General features: G+C 44.3%; 2 protein-coding genes across 2 annotated transcripts; one reads left to right on the top strand and one right to left on the bottom strand.

The window, feature by feature from the left end:
- Positions 1-201: 201 nt before the first annotated feature.
- ing1 (inhibitor of growth family, member 1) lies at positions 202-2,653 on the top strand. Its single transcript, XM_080019468.1, has 4 exons — positions 202-304; positions 910-1,087; positions 1,248-1,396; positions 1,667-2,653. Exons 2-4 carry the CDS (start codon positions 949-951, stop codon positions 2,330-2,332), a joined length of 954 nt encoding a protein of 317 aa, XP_079875594.1. The 5' UTR covers positions 202-304; positions 910-948; the 3' UTR covers positions 2,333-2,653.
- A 517-nt stretch (positions 2,654-3,170) lies between these two features.
- Positions 3,171-8,862, bottom strand: ube2al (ubiquitin conjugating enzyme E2 A, like). Its single transcript, XM_080018698.1, has 6 exons — positions 8,681-8,862; positions 4,783-4,863; positions 4,627-4,652; positions 4,254-4,343; positions 4,076-4,164; positions 3,171-3,980 (listed from the first exon to the last, which is right to left on the bottom strand). The coding sequence occupies exons 1-6, from the start codon at positions 8,722-8,724 to the stop codon at positions 3,852-3,854; spliced, it is 459 nt and encodes a 152-aa protein (XP_079874824.1). The 5' UTR covers positions 8,725-8,862; the 3' UTR covers positions 3,171-3,851.
- Positions 8,863-20,951: the final 12,089 nt, after the last annotated feature.

The raw sequence follows: 20,951 nt of genomic DNA, 5'->3' as shown, positions 1-20,951 counted from the left end.
AGGAGGGTCTGGGGATGGATCCACCGCTGCGTCGCATGGCGACCCGGAGATGTGGAGCTTCTGGCGGCGTGACGCCGACCGAGCGCTCCGACTTTAATGGCCGCTTCCTCTGCGCTTCCGCGGAGCGGCGGCCGCGCATGCGCACAAGGCCTCGTCCGACGTCCTAGCGGTTAGCATCGGCGCCGGCGCTGTCTGAGCGGGTACGGGGACGGAGCCAGCGGGAGCCAGCGGTGCCACGGAGGATAAAGCGACCGGCGGCGCGCGTCCCTGCGGAGAAAATCGGGGGGGTGGAATACTCACGAAGGTAAAGCCCCGCGACGAACGGTTGAGTTCTACGAACCCGCTGTGGCGTCCCCACATCCCGCGACCCCCCCACCCCCACCCCGCGCGCTAGCCTCGCTGTTGCTAACGGTTAGCTTCTCCCCACCCCACTTCGGTGTTCCTCCTGCGGGTTCGCCCCGCACGACACCCCGCGTCGGCGTTGGATAGAGAGCCGCGACGCGACAACGCGCAGGTGTAAAAACGCTGCTACTACAGCTCCTGGCCCGCGTGTGTGTGTGTGTGTGTGTGTGTGTGTGTGTGTGACGCGTGGACTTGTTTGCGCCGTGTCTTGTCCGCGGCTAGCGGTGACGACAGAGCGCGGCGGTCAAAACGCACTCGGTGTTTTCCACGCGGCTGCAAACACTCAACGACGCCTGGTTGTCTCGTCCTACGTTGGCCTGAGATCTAAACCCGGGTAATATTAAACAACTCGTCAAACCGCGCGGGGGCGATCCGTGGGAAGGACGCGCAAATCAAACGAAACCGTACACAGTAGTTATCGCTCAGCAGATGCGGTTGCACTGAGGGAGCTGCTGCTGCTGCTGCTGCTGTTGTTGTTGTTGAACTGTTGTCGTGTCGCTGCTGCAGGTGCAGCGGGTGGAGTTCCCTCCGACAACGACGTTGACGATGTTGAACCCGACCAACGGGGATCCGGTCCACGTGGTGGCGAACTACGTTGAGGAATATTTGGATCTGGTCGAATCGCTGCCGTTCGACTTGCAGAGGAACGTGTCGCTGATGAAGGAAATTGATGCAAAATACCAAGGTAAACAATAATAAATAAAAAGAGCGAGTTGTACTTTCTACAAGGTGTCCTCTCGTCCTGTGTTTATATCTTTGCCCAATCGGCCTTTCACCCAAATGACGTCACTCTGAATCATCAACGCCACTGCTTGTGTTGAAATGTTGAATCGTTTTTTTGGCAGATGTCCTGAAGGAGCTCGATGACGCCTACGAACGGTACCGACGGGAGTCGGACCCGCTGCAGCGACGTAGACTTCAGCTGTCCATTCAGAGAGCGCTGATCCGCAGCCAGGAACTCGGAGATGAGAAGATCCAGATTGCCAGCCAAATGGTACGTAACCACCGGCGCTTCCATCTCGGGATGGAGTAGGAATCGGCTTTATATCTGTATTTGTTTATTTTGGGCACCAACTTGACTGTCATTAGGTTCTGTGTAAATCTGCAGTGCAGCATTGAAATGGACATATGTGGAACAGTTGTTACAAGGGGAATTGAGGAATGACATTCTGACACTTGATCATTAACTACTCAATCTGCTCGATACGCATCCTCACCGTCGTGCTATCTTAAAATATCAACTGGTGTCCGACTATTATTTCAGGTGGAGTTGGTAGAAAACCGAACACGACAGGTGGAATGGCACTCAGAGCTCCTCCACTCGTCTCAGGAAACCCCAGAGAGTCATGTTCCGACGACGACCTCCACGACGGCCACCGCGGCGTCCATGATGTCGCCGCCGTCGTCGTCCTCGTCGTCCTCGGCCGCGGCCGCTCCGGGCAAAGCCGGGCATCACGACAAGCGGCGCGACGAGGTGACGCCCGGCTCGGGCTCGGGCGGTGGCGGAGGGGGCGACAAGGCCGGAGGGAAGCGCTCGCGGCGGCAGAAGAACGGCGAGAACCGGGACAGCTACGGCGGGGGTCTGGATCCCATCGAAGACGCCGGCCTGGGGGCCTCCCGGGAAAAGAGGGCCAAGACGTCCTCCAAGAAGAAGAAGCGTTCGAAGGGGAAGTCCGAGCGAGAGGTCTCGCCCCCCGACCTGCCCATCGACCCCGACGAGCCCACGTACTGCCTGTGTGAGCAGGTGTCGTACGGGGAGATGATCGGCTGCGATAACGACGAATGTCCCATCGAGTGGTTCCACTTCTCCTGTGTCGGGCTCCATCACAAGCCCAAGGGCAAGTGGTTCTGCCCCAAGTGTCGGGGCGAGAACGAAAAGACCATGGACAAGGCCCTGGAGAGGGCGAAAAGGGAGCGGGCTTACAGGTAGCCGCTCTGCCGTGCCATGTGAATGTTCATTTTGTGTCCCGTTTGTGTTGGGGGACCCTTGTAAAAAGTTATTTTTGTAAGTGCTACATAGCTGTCAGACATGGGACTCACTTCCTGGTCAGAATCACTTGTGTATTATAGCCATTATGTAATGGAACCTGCATGTTTTCAGACTGCCCTGCACTTACAAGCCCATGGTTATAATTTGTTGTACGATAAGTTGTACCATGCATGCAGTATTACCTTCCTTGTCCATCCTCAATTTACAAATAAAAGATTCATAAACAGTATTTAATTCTATGATATAAGCCAATGAGCTCCATCTCAATTGATAATCTGCTGCAGTCTCAAATAAATCTTTTGTATTCATTTTGATTTCTGGTCTGTTCTGAACATTTACAGGTTAAGTCTGTCTAGTTGCAGATAATGATCAGGATAGGTTTGTTATGAAAGCCCTTTACCAAAGTGGCAGCTCTGACCCTGCCTGTGCACTCTCCAAAATAGCAACGCATCCCCTCACGTGTTGCACTTGTCACTGGGGCTCGATGGTATTTTGCAGTATTACTTTAAGACTTATGTAATATTGTTTACTGCGGAGGGCTTTTGAATATAACTCAACTTGGACTGGAATACGGTCACTCTAAATTTGTATCTCTTTGGCATGAGGTTTATGGTAAGATTCATTTCCTTGATATTCAGATAATTGTTGCTCATAAGGATGCAAGAAATTGAAATCACTAGAAACAGACAAAAGTTGAAACTAGAGCGACAATGGAAATGGCTTTGCATTTCTTATCTGAACACTGGAATTCCACTGAAAGGAAGAAGCTCACTTGTCAATTTGCCTTTTTTATTTACAAGTGCTGAAAAAAATCACATGAGGGTAAACCAGTGCAAAACCTGTACATAAACTGAGATGCACATTTCATCTTATATACACAAGTACGTAACAGGAACGTGAATACACTGTTTCTGTCATGCATGTAACGGTTCACAACACAGCAAAGACATGACTAAGATGTGGGGTTTATGCAGACTAGGCCAAGATGTTTAGGCTTAAAGTTCTCCCCAGGTGAGTGATCAGTTTGGAGCCCAGAAAGTGTTTAAGGAAAATAAAAACAGACAAAGGGGGGAAAACAAGGATCGGGGATGCAGACTGAATACAGATACATCCTTAAACATAATGAGGTTTATTACAGCAAGATAGCACACACAGGCATTTTTGGTAGATGGCCCAAAACAGTCCTTAGTGACAAGATTTCAAAAGGCAATTGCAGCACATGATTCCTTCTCAAAGAAAAAAAAGCTCCTTGTTGAAAAAGGGAAAACAAAAAAAAAAAAAAAAAAAAAAAAACCCCAAAAAGGATTTTCAATGGGGAAAGTGGTGGTAAAGTGCATAAAAGCTTAAAATCAAAAAGGTGTGAAGGGTCCAGAAATTAAGAGGTACTCCACTAAAACTTGCGACACACACACTCACACACAGCTCAAAACCAGTGAGAGCAGCCACGCTGGTTGTGTGGTCAACTGTCTCTCCAGCTCTGTTCAACAATGGCCGACACTCGCTTCTCGTACTCGCGCTTGTTCTCCTGGTAGAGCTGCGCTGCCTGGCTGTTTGCTGGACTGTTGGGGTTTGGTTCATCAAGCAGGGACTTGAAGGGAGGAAAGAAACGGAGAGGGTTCGGATATCGTTCTATATATTGGGGGCAATAATATGCACTGGACGTTCCGCTTTGACGTCACCTACCTGGATAGAAGTTAGAATGGAGGATACATCGTAAGTGGGACTCCAACGATTCTGTAGGATATCCAAACATATACTTCCATCTGCATACACTGTGCAAAAAGAAAACAAAGACATCAAGCAAAATCAAACATCTCATTTCCAGTATTTGCCTCAAGGTGGGATGGGACAACATACATACCATTTGGATGGAACATCTTTGAAACAAATCGTACTGTGGGGGGTTTGTTGGGGTATTCTTCTGTGAACTCTACTGTCAGTTTAAATGTACCTGGGGAGGAGGGCCGTCAAAAGCAAGAACAAGATTTAGATGAAATAAAAAAAATAAAAAAATAAAAATCAGATTTACCAACCCATGAGTGAGACGTGATTTATTTTGAGCACTAAGCCTTGTTTCTTTTTTACACACACACACACACACACACACACACACACACACACACACACACACACACACACACACACACACACACACACACACACACACACACACACACACACACACACACACACACTTAACAAGCATGAGGCCACGGGCACATCCTAACACTCACCATCCTCAAAAGGTGTTCCCTCTGGGCTGCGGGGTTGTTTAAAAAACAAAACAAAAAAAACAGAAACCAGGGTTTACTCATTCCAACTTAACCACAGAAACTATTCATAAACACAAATATGAAGATCTGGGGTCCAGGAAGACAACGATATCTCACCCAAATATGACTGCATTCCACACCATGATATTGTTTTCAGATGGGGCGCCGCTGACACCGGCCGGAGGGTCCTCTTGTAGCCTGCGGAGCCGCGGAGAAAAGCCGCTCGTGACATCAACGCCCATTCATCCAGAGTTGAATTCACAAACTTTTGAACTATTCCCTGGAATCGAATCCTCGCTATCTATCTCAATCAATATGTAAACAAGAGTTTACAAGGAAGCAGAGTTTGTGTTTGTGTCAATGTCCCAGACAAATGGGAGAGATTCCAGCCAAATATTATCTGTGTTTATTGAGATTGAAAACAATTGATAGGCAGGCTTTGTAAAGAATGAATGCATGTCAATCTATAATATTTTTTATTGAATATTTAAAATAAAATTAGTCCCATCAGTTAACACTGTTGTACTAATAAAAATATTAGGAATATTTTAAATTATATAATTATAAATTATTTTTGTTCGTTGTCAATAAGTAACAAGTGTAGCCGCTTTAATTAACATTTCACTAAAATACAATTTTGATAAGCAAAACACAAAATAAATATGACAAGTAGGTGTAATTAAATAATAGAAGTTTGTGGTGTTGAACATCTTGTCGACATATTTTCTACAATGGATATTTACGGTCTGCTTCGGGTCAGACCTTAAATATCCCCAAAAAAACAACAAAAAAAAAAAAAAAAAAAAAAAAAAAAACAGCAAAACTACGGATGTATGTGTCTTTGTCACATTACATCGTCTTTCTGTGTTTCCTCCAGGTCCTGGATACTTTTGCTCTGACACTGCTCCGTTTGCGTTTACAAGCTCGAACTTCAACCTGTTCATGAGGGGCCGGGGCTTATTTCTATGTCAACTAACATGATTGGTTAGAGGTGACAGTTCAGCTTAGATTGTCCAAACTCATTGGCTTTCCGTTGCAACTTGCTGAACGCAGAAATGGAACAGATCTGCGGAAAAATTATACTTTTTTTAAATCAATGTGATCGGGTGGAAAAAAAACATTGTGATAAATTATCATTATATCACACTGCACGAATTAAAATTGTGCTTAGAAGGAATTATTTTCACCGTACATTATGACCGGCGAGATTTAAATAAGTCAGACTTGAACAGATTTTCCCGGTCAAAAAACTGTAATACCTGAAACTTTGCACGGAAGTTCTTGTTCTACTGGTCATTGGCCCATTGAAAATGCATGACAGCGAATAAAACTATTTGTAAGTGTATGTCATGAGTGCCTCAGCAAACTAACACCAATAAGCAAATAAAGAAAAGTTAAATCTATGAAAAAAAAAAAAAAAAAGAAAAGGCTTAAAATCTAGACACATGCACTCGTTTAGAAATGTTGCCTGAAAAGCAGTTTCACGAATTGCATGTGTTGACATTTTTGTCTACACATACTACTACTGCTAGAAGTCATTCGCGAGGGATCGGTGAACGAACCTAAAGAACTGGAGGGAATAGGTCAAAACGGTTTCCTACAGTTCTCTTAGTTCCTTCTATTCGTTCACTGATTCCTTCTTAAGTTATTTTAGTGACGATGTTACTTCAGTTTGTGCGCCGCAAACCGTATTGTGCAGACATTATCAGGGCTCGATAGTAATTGTTACCCGGTTGCCCTGGGCAACCAGAATGTGTGTGGGGGCAACCACTTCATGACCGCTGGTTGCCCCCTTCGGCAACCACATCGACGTGAAAAGATACGGACAATAAATCGCAAAATGTACACTCCAAAATAAATCTATTTGTTGCAGAAGTGCTATTTAAATACTGCTACAGTCGGAACGAGTAGAAAGCAGGAGAGCACGTTATTACAGTCAGGGATGCAAACAACTCATTTTCTGGGCGACTTGTGTGAATCATCCAAATCTATCGGAAGAGTCTGTGGGGGGAGAACTACGTCATCCACGATCGATTAACCAGTGGACACTTCTGATATCACGTTCAGCGCCCCAAAGCGATGCTGCGTTCATGGAACTCGGGAAACCATCGGCTACCACCACAAGTATATTTCAGACCTTTTTTCACTGTACATGTGCATCCCTGTAGTTAACAAAAACCAAGTGTGAAAAAGCTTTTGCGCTGAAACTAGACAGAAAAAAAAAAAAAACAACTTCCACTAAATTGTGTACTTCGAAAACAAACTAAAATAAAAATATACAGGAAACATTGTAGGTCTAGTCGTTTTTTAGTCAATTCGTTCAACTTTTCCAACATATATCCGTCACAATTTAATAACCAGTTCTTATCTTTGTAGACAGCAGTGATAATGAGCGTGGCTCAGACCTCATTTGGCAGAGAGCCACTTTTCAATGGAACGGTGCAAAAGTAGTATCTCCATTTATACAAATATAAGGTAACTAAAAATGGCAACCATAATTTCAGTTTGATGCTTTTGGTTGCCGAACCAAAAATATGGTTGCAATTTTTAGCCTGGCAGCCACTTTTAAAAGCTAGTGTTGAGCCCTGCATTATACATGCATGATCCCACCCATACTTGGCAAAATTGATATTTAGATCAAAGTAAAAATCTTTGTCAGGTTAAATTGTTAAAAGTACTTTTATTTCAGATAGTTTAGATTTAAACGCCGTATCGGTTCAAAAAGGGGCTGCAAGATTAACTGTCAAAAACAGAATATTCCGTATTTAACGGGACGGTTGTCACCCACCCGTCCCGTGGCTTGTTTTTGCTTTTGATTGCTTATTAATAAAATATGAATAAAAAGAGTCACTGTTGATAGAAGGTATTTTTTTTTTATCCACTTTGAACTGGGCCATGTTAGGCTACATAGGTCACAACTTTTAGCCTGACTCTGCTGTAGTAGATTGTATAGGCAGGCACAAACTAATCCAATTTAACAGTGGAAAATTGCATTTCTTAAATTATATGTAGCCTATACCCAGAGCATAATTGAAGGGGGTGGGCAAAGTGGAGTGTCAAACCTTTATTAACATCGTTTTAGCCCGCGGACTTCTGGTGGACTTCTGGTGGAGTTTCGATTCCCCCCACCACTTCGACTCAGACATAATCTTTTACAATACTGTGTGTGTGTGTATGTGTGTGTGTGTATATATATATATATATATATATATATATATATATATATATATATATATATATATATATATATATATACACACATATATACATATATATACACACACACACACACACACACACACACACACACACACACCACATTGTTATAAGCACGTTGTTAACCACCCTGGTACACAGCGCATGTGTAAATATATATTTTATGTCAACGTCAACTTGTACATTTCCTCAAAGGGTCATTGGTAACTTCTGGGTATATTGTTTCTAGTTTTAAAATGTATATTATTATACAATTATTAAATTGTAAGTTCATGGTATAGAACGTTTTTTTTGGGGGGGGGGTGGTTAATTAGGTTGTTGCGCAGCATGCTTTATATTTATCTTTAAGTTTATTCCATTTTTGCATTGATGATCATTTATAACTTTAATATTATTACTTATTGTTTATGTGTGAGCTGCTGTAAAGACGGCATTTTTTTTTTACCTCGGGGATCAGGGAATGATCCATGATAAACCGGTGAAGTCGGGTTTTTGTAAATCAGTCGACGGGATGACGGTGGAAATCCGAGCTGTTAGCCAATGGTCGCTAGCTGAGTGTCGGTGGGCAAGCGGCGTTATCGAGGGAACGACTCGCTCCGCCGTCGAGCAGTTCCCAAACAACTCAACGACCGAGGCGCTCAAAAAATTAAAAGGCACAGCGTCAAACGGAACCTTTTCACGGGCGGCGTTGTCACTGCGGACGGCAGGGCGCTAACAAAACAAGCTAACGGCTAAGCTAGTTGTTTTCGACACACCGCTCCACCATCAGCGTTGCCGTGGGAAAAAAAAACCGACTCACCGTTTAAAATCTCTCATCAGTCGTCTTCTCGCCGGGGTGGACATTGTTTCGATAAGCTTTCTGGCCTGGTACTCGGTTCGGAGATTTCAACGCTAACCGACTTCGTCAAATCCTAGTCAAATTGATAGCGGCTTGTACACCATCGCAGTTGCCGTCGACGGGACCGGGCGACGGGGCTTCTGGCGTCGTTTCCTCGGCTCGTCTAAGCCGAGGCCCGACTAGGCAAACCGCGCGATACCACTTCACCAAGGTGGGGGGGGGATAGTCACGTACTATCAAAATAAATACACGCGTTTCGTAATACTGAGTACGCAAACACTACGCACCGAAGCGGTTGTGAATAAATAGTCAGCTGTACAAAACGGCCCGATTCACGTTTCAAATAACTTTCAATAATCGCCGAGCCCTGCGTACACCACCCCCACCCGCTGTGTCGAGATTGGTGTTGACCGGGGGCGTGGTCAGAGTGACGTACTTTGTGTCGTGCGACCGGCGTAGGAAGTACACGTCATCACTTGTGAGTGACAGCTGCGGGGCGGCGGATGGAGCCGCTGTTGACGCGGAATTTGACCAGACTGGCGGGTTGCCAGTGAGCTGTTGCCAAGAAACCTTTCTACTCCAAGTGGAGTAACGACACAACATGTAATTCGAGTCGCAATTGCAATCACATCGTATTAATTTAGCCCTGCGCCCCTCTACAAAAACACAAACACATGCTGTTATTTGCTGATTCAGCTGGGAGCTGAATTATGCACCATGGTAGTGTTTGGTTTTTGTTCTTGTTTTTTTTTTTTTTGGTTTATCGTTGTAATCATTCTCCGCTGAAGGTGCCTGGCGCTCAGAAACGGTGAAACCCACGGACACCCAACTGCGAAAGATCGCTTTCGACGCGCTCCCGGACTGGGAGACGCAACATCTGGTCGGCCAGATGGCGGCGCTATATCGATCGACCGCTTTTAGGTTTCGTCGAACAGTTTCCGAACCGCTGGTCGCAGAGAGCGAAATCATCGCGTCCACGGATTCCTTGGCTCGTGCCGAGGCTGTTACGCAGAAGGCCGTCCATTTGCGTCGTGATGGAATTTCCCGCCATCTTGGAATTTTGTCCAAAACGGTTTTTTCCCCCCTAACTCCCCCTACAGATTAGTGAGGGGCAAAACAGTTATTTTCGGTGTATTGAATCATTAGAATCGCTTCGTTCAAAAGATTCGTTCACTGAACTGAAACACGGCCCACGAGAGTGGTCGTTGGAGGAAGGATAAGCCTCAAGGATATAGATACTGTTTGCAAACTGAAAGCTACGATAACAAAGTCGGACCCTGTTATGTACAGTAGGTATATTTTCACGACGCCTAATTATGAAATCAAATATTTGATACTACTCCTACTTCGAGACTTCGAGACATGAGAGGGAGACGGGTTTGAGTGAGTCAGCGACTGTCGACCGCTCAGGGCTCACCTTCGCTGTGTACGCACCGCTCCCTGGCAGTGGAAGGATCTGAGTCAGTCTCAGCCGCGCCCGTTCCAGTTCAAGTTCAAGAGATTATCTGTCACATCGCAGGTTTCACCACGCACTGTAAACTACGGACGGTGGTGAGAGTGCAGTACTTTAAAAAAACTTTAAATCTCGCATCAAAAAGTGGCTGAAAGAAAACCAGTCTTGCAGTCATTGTACGTAGGCCTTTATTTAGGTATCTGTTTATTTATTTGTGTAATGGTGTGCACTCTATTGTATTTTTCATTATGTGTTGCCTTGTGATGTCATGTAATTTTACTACCTCTTACTGCTCCTTATTGCCTGTCACCTACGACCCCTGCCAAGGAACTGCAGATGGAAATATCTTAAAGAAGCAAATAAAAGGTGTATGCAACTAAATATTGGGTTGTTACATGTTTTTATTATACCGAAATGAAAACAAGAAATAATGAAAAGTAGGATATATTAATTACAGTGCAAATAAAAACAATATTTATCTAAACTGCAGTGCAAAAACAAATATTCAATAAAGAGCATAATTGACAAGATATAATACAAATAGAAACTATTACATTTAAAAAATATCAAGAAAAAAATATTAACTTTAATGTGCAATCAAAAATAAAATAAATAGCTTAACTGCAGTGCAAACCAAATATAAGCATAAAATATAAAAAATAGTGAGTGAGTGCATCCCTGCGATCGCATCACGTTCGCTTGCGACTGACCGAGAGATCAACTGAACTGACTGATGAACGCATCATTTGTTTTGATTTGATTATATTTGATTATATTTGTTCTTTTGAACGAATCAGTCGTGAACGACACAACACTACTAGAGATATGGTCTAATGTTCATCAAACTTGGACCACAGCATGTCTGGACTGCCCCAAATACAGTTTATTCAATGGACATTTGCTACGCCACATAGTTTGGCCACAATTCATTTTATAAGTTTACAAAAAATATCAGGGCGGGGAAATAATTTGACATAATCTGCTATAACTATAACCATTTTATTTCAATTTATTTTTATTGTATTTTATTCTATATATTTTTTATCTTATTCTATAAGTATTCAACTTACTGTATTACGTTTTAGGAGTCAGTTAGTCGGTCTATTAGAAAGGAATTTTCTACTTTTTATTTTATTTTATTTTTTTATTTTTTCCTAGGACATATTGTGTGCTATCACCGGGTGCGTTGCATTACATTTCACTGCATATATGTATGGAAGTATGTATATGTATGTGACAAATAAAAATCTTGAATCTTGAATCTTGAACTTATAACTCACTTTACAGGGACTTTATGGTAATGCCAACATACTTCAGCTACCACGACAGTATTGTAGTTATTATTTCTCCATGATAATGGCTGTTTCCATAAATAAGGGGGGCACTATAAAGAAGGGCGTTCAATATTTTCGGCATTTGCAATTAATTAAGCATTATCCTTTTTTTTTTTTTTTAAGTAAAGCTTAATATCAACCATAAATTATATATGAAATGCATTACTGTGTACAATTCACTTGTTTGAGCGACACCATCTGCTGAGCATAGATGACTTAACCTTCTTCATGTTTAACTGCATCACAAAAACCAAGGACATGTCCTTTGTGATGTTGCCCTTTGTGAGGAATATGCACAAACCGACAATAAATGGATACACGCCCGCACCACCTGCCCAGAAGAACGGTTGGAAACACGAGTCAGGCGAAATGGAAAGTCCGGCCAAGAAATATTGCGACGATGATACTGTTGCAGTCTTCTCGCACAGTATCACTCCCATCAGTTTCAAAGAACTCCCAAAGAACCCTTTTTAATTTTTTCCTGCAAACTTCCTGTGAAGAATTGCCTCATCTTTTCATCTGAGAAGCATGCTATGTTTTTGCAAGCAGCCATCAAGCAGTCACCGGTGAAGCTGCAAAATGATCGTAAGAGTTTGAGTGAGTTAATAGGGGCTTTCCAGTTTACATTGTGCAGTAGTATGTTAGTTATAGTTTATTTCCATTACTTTTGGCTTGTTTTTACATTGGGGAAATTTCTGCGATTAACCTGGACCCTGTGTATTGCTGCCTGGAGCTATATTTATATTATCCTTCGCTGAAGGTGCCTGGCGCTCAGAAACTGTGAAACTCACTGACACTAAACTTAGATGAAAGGCTTAACATGTTCAGAAACTAGGAAACACAAAAATCGGGATTGGTCGGCCAAATGTGGCGGTAGAACAAAAATTGTTGACCACAGCATGTCTGGACTGCACCAATTACAATTAATCCGTTGGATTTTTGCTACGCCCCATAGTTTGGCCACAATTCATTTTCAAAGTTCACAAAAAATATCTGGGCCGGGCCTATTTGAAATAATCTACCATAACTCATCAACACATTGCGCAATCATCCAATTTGGTAGATCTGTGCAGGATATGACTCTTGAGGCTGTAAAAAATATGCTGTACTTTGGTCAATAGGTGGCGCTATGGCAATCATATGACTTTCTGTGGCCATATCTTAATTGCAGTTGCATCATGATTTTTCCGGCATTTTGAATTTAGTCCAAAACGTTTTTTCATAACTCCTCCTACAAATTTTTTCCAAATAAACAAAACGGAAGCCATCAATAAAATTGCACCATAAATTACACAGGGTTAGCAATTACTGATCTGAATTAAATGTGATGGTCACACAGACCAATGTACCCACAATTACTGTCAAATGTGGGAGGAATCATCCATTAGGGGGTGCTATAGTGCCATCTTCTTTGCCATTTGGCGGTGACCTCTACACTGCTTCATGTAAAAATAAATCTTTCCCTGGATTCCTTAAATGGCAATTTTTTTCTGCAGTTGATCCCATTGTTGTCATTGGTGCAATTGCTGCGGTTAACCTCCACCCCATGCATTGCCGCCTGCCGCTCTATTTTTTGCGTTTTGTTTTGGTAACAGTTTGTTTGAGTCAACAAAAATGCACCTGGGGAACTTGAACATGCTTCCTGCCTCTGCTTGCTGTTAAGGAGTGTCTGGCCGAACAACCTTTTCTGGAAGACGTCGCCTACCTGGCAAGCCTCATCAGCGGGGTCCAAACGACATCAGAGCAAGGCTGGAAAAGGCTCAGGGCGGCCTTCCACCTGGAGGCCCAAGCAGCGCAGCCTTAAAACCAGGCTGCGGTTGCATGTGCAATAGTTATATGAAGTCTGTTTTGCTGTCTCATTCAGATGGTGTTCTGTGGTCTGCGCCCGTGGTCCCTCCCGGTACGGGCGGTGGGAGCACTCGGGCGCCGTCGGGTCCAGGGTAGGGTCTGCGTGGCCGCTTGACCGTTGATCTGGTTGCGCTTTGCCTATCTCTCCCAGTGCCAAAACTCATACTCAGTACATCCACCACACAACAGGCCGAGGGTTTGCGGGACGGGTGGGGTGCGAGTGATTCGGGTTCGACTTGGTTAAAGGACTCACACCCCAACGCCCCACAGTTTGAACCGCAATCGCCAACAGCACACATTGAGCACCGGGGCTCGGGGCTTTCCTGCAGTCGTGGGGTGTCTACAGGGCTGCCGGCCTCAGGGGTGGCCTTTCCCGCTGCTTGGAGGCGCTACAGTATCACCCTAACCTCATACACCAGATCTAATTGGGACAAGTCCCGTACATTCACACTCAAGGACATCACACACCGCACACACAGGTGGACTCACACACACACACCCGCAGAACCTGGTTTGAATACACCCTAACGCCCACCCTCCTGGTTACATCCCTCTCGTTTCCTCCCTCATTTACTGCCATAACTATGACAGGTAGTGACCACGTGCTGAATTTTGTGCCAGTTTTCCTGGAGCTGTTTAACTCGGTTTTGTCGATAAATGTTGTCATCTGAAGTTTCTGTTTGTTCTACCATGTACACGTTGCTGTTCGGTTCTATGTGTATTTGTCTGACCTGTGGTGATTCTCCCCCTCTTCAAGAAGTGATTAGTTGTTTAAAGACCAAAATATGGTAAAACGATGCTCCAAAGAGGGAGATCAGTGGTGGTTCTGTGTGTTGGTGGTGGTGGTTCTTGTCCATTCTTGTCACTCCACAGGTCATGCACAGGACAGGGTTGTCGCAAGCAGTTCTTGATGATTAAATAAAAAGTGGTATTGCAGGATGAGAAGTTGAACTCCACTTGCAGACTAACTCTGTCCTAAATCCAATGGCATCCAAATACTCAGGGTTGAATGCCCATCATGCTGACAGCACAGGTTTAAAAAAAAAAAAAAAGCAACATCTTTTGAATAAAAAAACAATTTGCAACCATGAAAGAAAGAAAACAGGTAGCCCAAGCATTCCCAAGAGCCCCACCTGGCCAAAGAAAACCTGGAGGCCCAAACCACTTGGCACAAAACTGTGACCTATCATGGGGAGAGGCACAACATGTTGCTATTGCCAGCCGTTTTAACATGTAATCCATGGGACGAACTAGTCAACTTTGAAAAGTTACTCGTACTATTTTAGTTACTAGTTGCTATTCCAACAGTTACGAGTAACCATTTGAATTTTACAAGTCAAAATGCACTAGGTACTAGTATTTACTAGATACCAGTAACTATTCCAATTGTTACTCGTAAGTATCGGACAGTTACTCGTAACAATTTGGACAATTTTCTCATTGAATCCTATGGGGCTTGTGTTTGTGATATAAAAAATATTTGCCTCGGACTAGTATCTGTTCAAGTTCAAGTGATTGTTTGTCACATACATATACATATGGTCATATATATATATATGCAGTGAATGTGTTTTCCGATTGTTACAAGTATCTATTTAAATTTTACTAGTCACTATTAATTGGGTACTAGTACTTATTCATGAGTGACTAGTGCATTTTCTTGCTGTTACAAGTAACAGTTGTTTGTTTTACCAGTAATGGTACTACAGTACAATGTATTTTTTACCCGTCATGGGAAAATACTCGAAAAAACAGCTTGTTATGATTTAATTTTAAATGTTACAAGTAACAGCAAGGGCACTGGCCAATAATGAATATGTACTAGCACTCAATGAATAGTAACTAGTAAAATTGAAATAGATACTAGTAACACTCACAAATATTTGATATCTGAAACACGGAGCCCCATAGGATTCAATGACAAAATTGTCTGAATTGTTACTATAAACAGCAATAGTTATGAGTGACAATTGGAAGTTACTAGTTTCTAATAAATAAGTACTAGTACCGATAACATTTTGACTGGTAAAACTAAATTAAAAAAATGACTATTTTAACTGTTGAAATAGCAACTGGTAACTAAAATATAAGTACAAGTAACCTTCAAAAAGTGTTACGTTTGTCCTATGGATTAAATGTACAGCTTGCCACAGACTGCTCATTCTATCCCATTCCCATAGGGGATGAAGATCTCTTCATGCAGCACTAGATGCGATAAGGTCGATAGGGTTTGTGTAGAGCTGGGAAAGGGAAAAGGTAAAACAAGTGAAACAACTCCCAGTATCATCAGCTTTTCCACGCATGTAGGGTCGCATAAACCTCAACTGAATGAAACATTACATCATGACGCATAAACCTCAACTGAATGAAACATTACATCATGACCGAGATGCAATAGTATGTTTTACATAACTTAATATGCGACTAATGGTTGTTCATTCTAGTCAGACCAATAAGATAACACTTTTTTAATCCTTGGGTGGTTAAAATCAAGGTAATTACAGCGTTAGATTACAATTATGAACAAGAACTCGGATTATGTAAGTAAGGCAGTTCCTGGCCGTATTCAAGGTGGTTATATTGCATGCAGCATTAGATGCAATGAGACACAAATATTTTGTATAAACTTGAATTTCTGTGCATGTAGGCAAGGGACGTTAGTATTTGTACAGCACATTTCACAGATTGTTCTAAGTTCATTACATAAAGGAAAAGACATTAAGGCAAAGATTTAAGTGCAATTAAAAAAAAAACAGGCTCAAACGCAGATATATTGATATATTCGACCGTCAGAGGGAGCGAACGGGGCGTCGACAGTTTGCCGCAAGCGGCAAAAGCGACTGCAGCCCCGATGTCCCAGTCTCCTAGCAACACCCCTGTCACCCCCCCCCCCCCCCCCCCCCCCCCCCCGAATATAAACACTGAGGTGCGCTGCTCTCATCGGAAAAGCGCTGAAACGTTCAAACCCATCTAACCACTTCCGGCGGCTCGATGACGTCAGAGGCGTCTGACGTCAGAATCACGTCGCAATCGTAATTTGATGCGCGCTCCGACGCGTGCATCGAGTAGATTGAAACCGCGCGCGTGACAAGAGGAAGCGAGCGTCAGTGCGTCGGTATCAGGCGTCCCATGATCCCTAGTATTTGTAGTCACTATGATGAAGTATCTAAAGAAAAATATTTTAGCAGGTTAACAATTTTCTACCTCGAAATATTGGGCCGTATGAACAAAAAAAAAAACAACTTGAAGGAGGAATGAAAGATAGTGCATTCCTTAATCTATGTACATTGATTTTCTTTATAACTAATAACAAGACTGAACAAGGAGTGAATGGCGGGACGCAACCGAGGCGCCCTGTGATTTCTTCAAAAACAACATCTGACTCGACGCTGTGTTGTTCTGTCCCGTTCTCTCAGCTCTAGGTTTTCAGCAGCAAGAATCCGCTCCCGTCCAGTCCAGAGAGCTGAGCCCATCGCAGTCCGAATTCCAGGTATTTCGGGGCGACCTGCTGGTGTCGGACTTCAAGATCTACTCGGTGGAATCCTTCCTGGGCGAGGGGGCCTTTGGGAAGGTCGCCAAGTGCGTCGACACGGCCACGGATGAATCGGTGGCCGTGAAGATAATTAAGGACCAGCCGGATTTGATTCTGCTGGCGAAGGAGGAGGTAAAGCGGATATTGTGTCTCCATGATCAAAAAAAAACCGTTAGAAATGTAAAGTGTAAATGTTATTTTCCAAAACGCGTGCAGTTTTAATGTTACATGCATCTCATCTTGACTTGAGTGCATCCCAGATGGGACCTTGCTGCTGCAGAAGTGCCTTCCTGACCTCCCACGTCTTTCCAGGTGGACATGCTCAGGAGACTCAGGGCTTTGGACCCGGACAGAAGCAACATCGTCCGGTGGCACGGCGCCTTTCAGCACAAACGGTACCTCTGTCTGGAGTTTGAGCTGTTGGACATCAGCCTCTTTGACTTTGTTCAGCAGAGAGGCCGCCTGCCGCTGGACAACATCAGGACCATTCTGGAGCAGGTCTGTTGTCATTTATTTAAAAAAAAAAAAAATTCTACTTATTGTTGAATGAACGTTGACGTGCTGCATAAGCTGCCATTAAAACCCGGTCAAGTGCTCCATCACTGGGTCATAAATGCTGAGAAAAGTCACATTTTCTTTTTTGTATATAATAAAAGTAATGTGCGATTCTGACTTTTCAGATGGCCACAGCTTTAGCCCACCTGCAGCTGATCGGGATCATCCACGCGGACCTAAAGCCTCAGAACATCATGCTGGTGGACAAGGTGGCACAGCCACTCCAGGTCAAGGTCATTGACTTTGGTCTGGCTTTCCATGTCTCCCAGGCAGAGCTGGGCACCTACACTCAGACCCGATGGTACAGGTAAGGGCAGTAATCGGCAGCCACACCGCGCACGTGGCTTTGGTTTGAATGGTTCCTCTTAAGTTTGTCGTCCCCAGGTCTCCGGAGGTCATGCTGGGCTTGCCGTGGACTGAAGCCGTAGACATGTGGTCTCTTGGCTGCGTGGCCGCAGAGCTCTTCCTGGGACATCCGCTGTATCCAGGGAACTCTGAGTATGACATGGTTAGTGCCACAACTATACGCACAATATATATATATCTCTGTCTAATTGTGTGATGTTGGAACTGAGTTTGACGTTCCCTTAATGTAACAAAGGCATTGGATTTGTTTTCCAGATGAGGTTCATCTGCGAAACTCAGGGTCAGCCAGCCGACCATCTGCTCAATGAGGGGTGCAGGACGGAGGAGCTTTTCACCAGGGGTTCCTGCTCCTATGGTGCTCTCTGGAGGCTCAAGGTAGAGATCATGTGTTTTCCGTCAGCCCCGTGGAATAATATCAGAATAGTTCACTAAGGCAGCTGCTTTTTTCAGCCCCCAGAGATGTATAAGCAGGAGACAGGCGTCGCCTCCGCAGAGAGTAGACGTTTGGCTTTCAGATGCCTGGATGATCTCGTGCCTGTAGGTGGCTTTATTGTATTATGTTAGGCCCCAGAGAGTGAAAGTACTCTCGACAGTGCAGTGAGGAGAACCTCCTCTCCCTCCTCTCCCCTCAAGGCACCGGATGATGACAAGATGCACTACCTGGAATTGTTGAAGAGGATGCTTCGTCTGGACGCCAGCCAACGCATCACGCCACCCGAGGTGTTGGAGAATCCCTTCATCACTGGCCGCTGTGTGCACAGCTCCATGTGAGTCTGTAAAAAAGTCTCTTAATGTGTAGCTGTGGCTAGAAAAGGTCACAGTTGTGTTGATTGATTGACATGAAAACATTTTAGCAGCTGCATTTAAGTCAACATGTCAACATATTGTTATTAAGATCTCAAGCTATGGTGAATAGCATTATAACAAATGTTAGTCTACAGCTTTTTGGTGAGGACTTTAAACGTACATTATGAAAAATTATGATCATAGGATTGATCACTTCACAACAAATATTTTTTGAGAGGCCATAGGTATCAATCAAATCACATTCCAAAATATAAAGTTGTTGTATCAGACAAAAATCTTTTTGGGGTCCACCGAGATTCCATACGAAGTAATTGCATGATGTTTTAATTTGCAGCGCTTCATCGAGAACCAAGAGACGCTGTGAAGCACCAGACCATGGCCACAGAGACCAGCCAGGTGAGTCAGTTCCAAGTCTCCTTGTGTTTAAGAGTTTGGACCTCAGGTTGGACATCAACTCATTTTGTTGTGGTTTTCAGACGCTCCTGTAAGGAGGAAGAGAAGGAGGAGGAGGAGGTAGAGGAAGAGCAGCATCTGGAAGACAGACCCTGTGTTGCAGCTGCACCAGTTATATAGTATACTATAGTAATACATAAAGTAGTGTAATATAGTATAAAATGATATAGTATATAAAGTAGGATATTATTATATATTTTATGTATTCGTTTTAAATTATATGAATGTCTACACCGATCAGCCACAACATTAAAACCACGGATGGTTGAAGTGAATAACATTGATCATTTGGTTCCAGTGGCACCTGTCAAGGGGTGGGATGTATGAGGCGGCAAGTGAACAGTCAGTTCTTGAAGTTAATGTGTTGGAAGCAGGAGCAATGGGCAAGCGTAAGGATCTGAGCCACTTTGACAAAGGGCCAAATTTTGATTAATAGTCAACTGGCTCAGAGCTTTTTCCAAAACAGCAGGTTTTCTGGGATGTTCCCCGGTTTGCAGTGGTTAGGATCTACCAAAAGTGGTCCCAAGGGAGGACAACCGGTGAACCGGCGGCAGGGTCATGGGCGCCCATGGGCTCATTGATGCGCGTGGTGAGCGAGGTCTAGCCCGTCCGGTCCGATCCCACAGAAAGAGCTACTGTAGCACAAGTTGATGAAAAGGTTCATGCTGCTATGATAGAAAGGTGTCAGAACACACAGTGCATCACAGCTTGCTGCGTAGGGGGCTGCGTAGCCGCAGAGCGGTCAGAGTGTCCGTGCTGACCCCTGTCCACCGACCAAAGCTCCTACAACGGGCACGTGAGCGTCAGGTCTGGACCATGGAGCGATGGAAGAAGGTGGCCTGGTCTGGTGAATCACGTTTTCTTCTACATCACGTGGGTGGCCGGGGTTGGGGGTCCGATCCGATGGAATATCTGCGGGACGTGCTGGAACGAGCCCAATCCATGGGGGCCCCACCTCTCAACTTAAAAGAGGACATAAAAGATCTGCTGCTAACGTCTTGGGAGCCAGATACCACAGGACACCTTCAGAGGTTCTCGTGGAGTCCATGCCCCGAGAGGTCAGAGTTGTTTTGGAGGCACGAGGCGGGGGGGGGGGGGGGGGGGGGGGGGGGGCTACATAATATTGGTGGTTATTGGTGGTGGTTTTAACGTTATGGCTGATCTGTGTTTATAATGTCCTGAAATGTATCTCATAGTTATATTTTTTTATACGACACAAAATAAATCCCTATACATTTTCTAACTCGTTTTCACAAGTGTCAAGTGGTGTTTTATGTGCACGATCAACACAGTGTCGTTCGACCTCCGTTGAAACTCTGGAGCTCGCCAGCCCCAGGAGGGGAGGGGCTCTCTGGTGAAAGCGCCATCGTGGGCTCCGTCAGTCGGGAGGACTCGTCGGTGGTGGTGGTTGTTTTATCTTTCTCTTTCGCATTTGAGTATTTTAAGATCGGGGGGAACAACATTCCCGAATATATTTCATTCGTAAACTCAGTTCCCGGTTTATTCCCATTCAGCTCGTACAGAAAATACAGCACAGCCACGTATTGCTGGTTGGATCCCAGGCTCCTCCTGCTAGCATGCTGTAGTGTCCTTGAGCAAGACACTTAACCCCTAATTGCTCCTGATGGCTGCGTCCGTCGGTGTTTGAACAATTGTAAGTCGCTTTGGATAAAAGCGTCTGCTAAATGTAATGTATTGTAATGTAATGTAATGCTTACATATATTGAAGACGACAGTACCGCAGCAGCTAGGCTAACCAGCGACCCGTGGCTAATCTGCTAAACAGAGGATAACTCACCGGAGCCTCACACGGACTTTGATGACACCGAAGGTGAGCACCCCGGTGTGCACAAAAGCCCTCAAGAGGATAAAAAAAACATTTAG

The sequence above is a fragment of the Zeus faber genome, assembly GCF_960531495.2.
Source record: "Zeus faber genome assembly, chromosome: 18".
Taxonomy (NCBI): Eukaryota; Metazoa; Chordata; class Actinopteri; order Zeiformes; family Zeidae; genus Zeus; species Zeus faber.
Note: the sequence above shows the minus strand (reverse complement) of the source record. Positions and strands in the feature narration are given on the sequence as shown.

Coding starts and splice junctions, on each gene's coding strand:
- ing1 (XM_080019468.1), top strand. CDS start 949: ATGTTGAACCCGACCAACGGGGATCCGGTCCACGTGGTGGCGAACTAC. Junction 1,088..1,247: donor AATTGATGCAAAATACCAAG/GTAAACAATAAT, acceptor TTTTTTTGGCAG/ATGTCCTGAAGGAGCTCGAT. Junction 1,397..1,666: donor TCCAGATTGCCAGCCAAATG/GTACGTAACCAC, acceptor CTATTATTTCAG/GTGGAGTTGGTAGAAAACCG.
- ube2al (XM_080018698.1), bottom strand. CDS start 8,724: ATGTCCACCCCGGCGAGAAGACGACTGATGAGAGATTTTAAACG. Junction 4,864..8,680: donor CTGATGAGAGATTTTAAACG/GTGAGTCGGTTT, acceptor GCGGCTCCGCAG/GCTACAAGAGGACCCTCCGG. Junction 4,165..4,253: donor AAAGATGTTCCATCCAAATG/GTATGTATGTTG, acceptor CTTTTTGCACAG/TGTATGCAGATGGAAGTATA.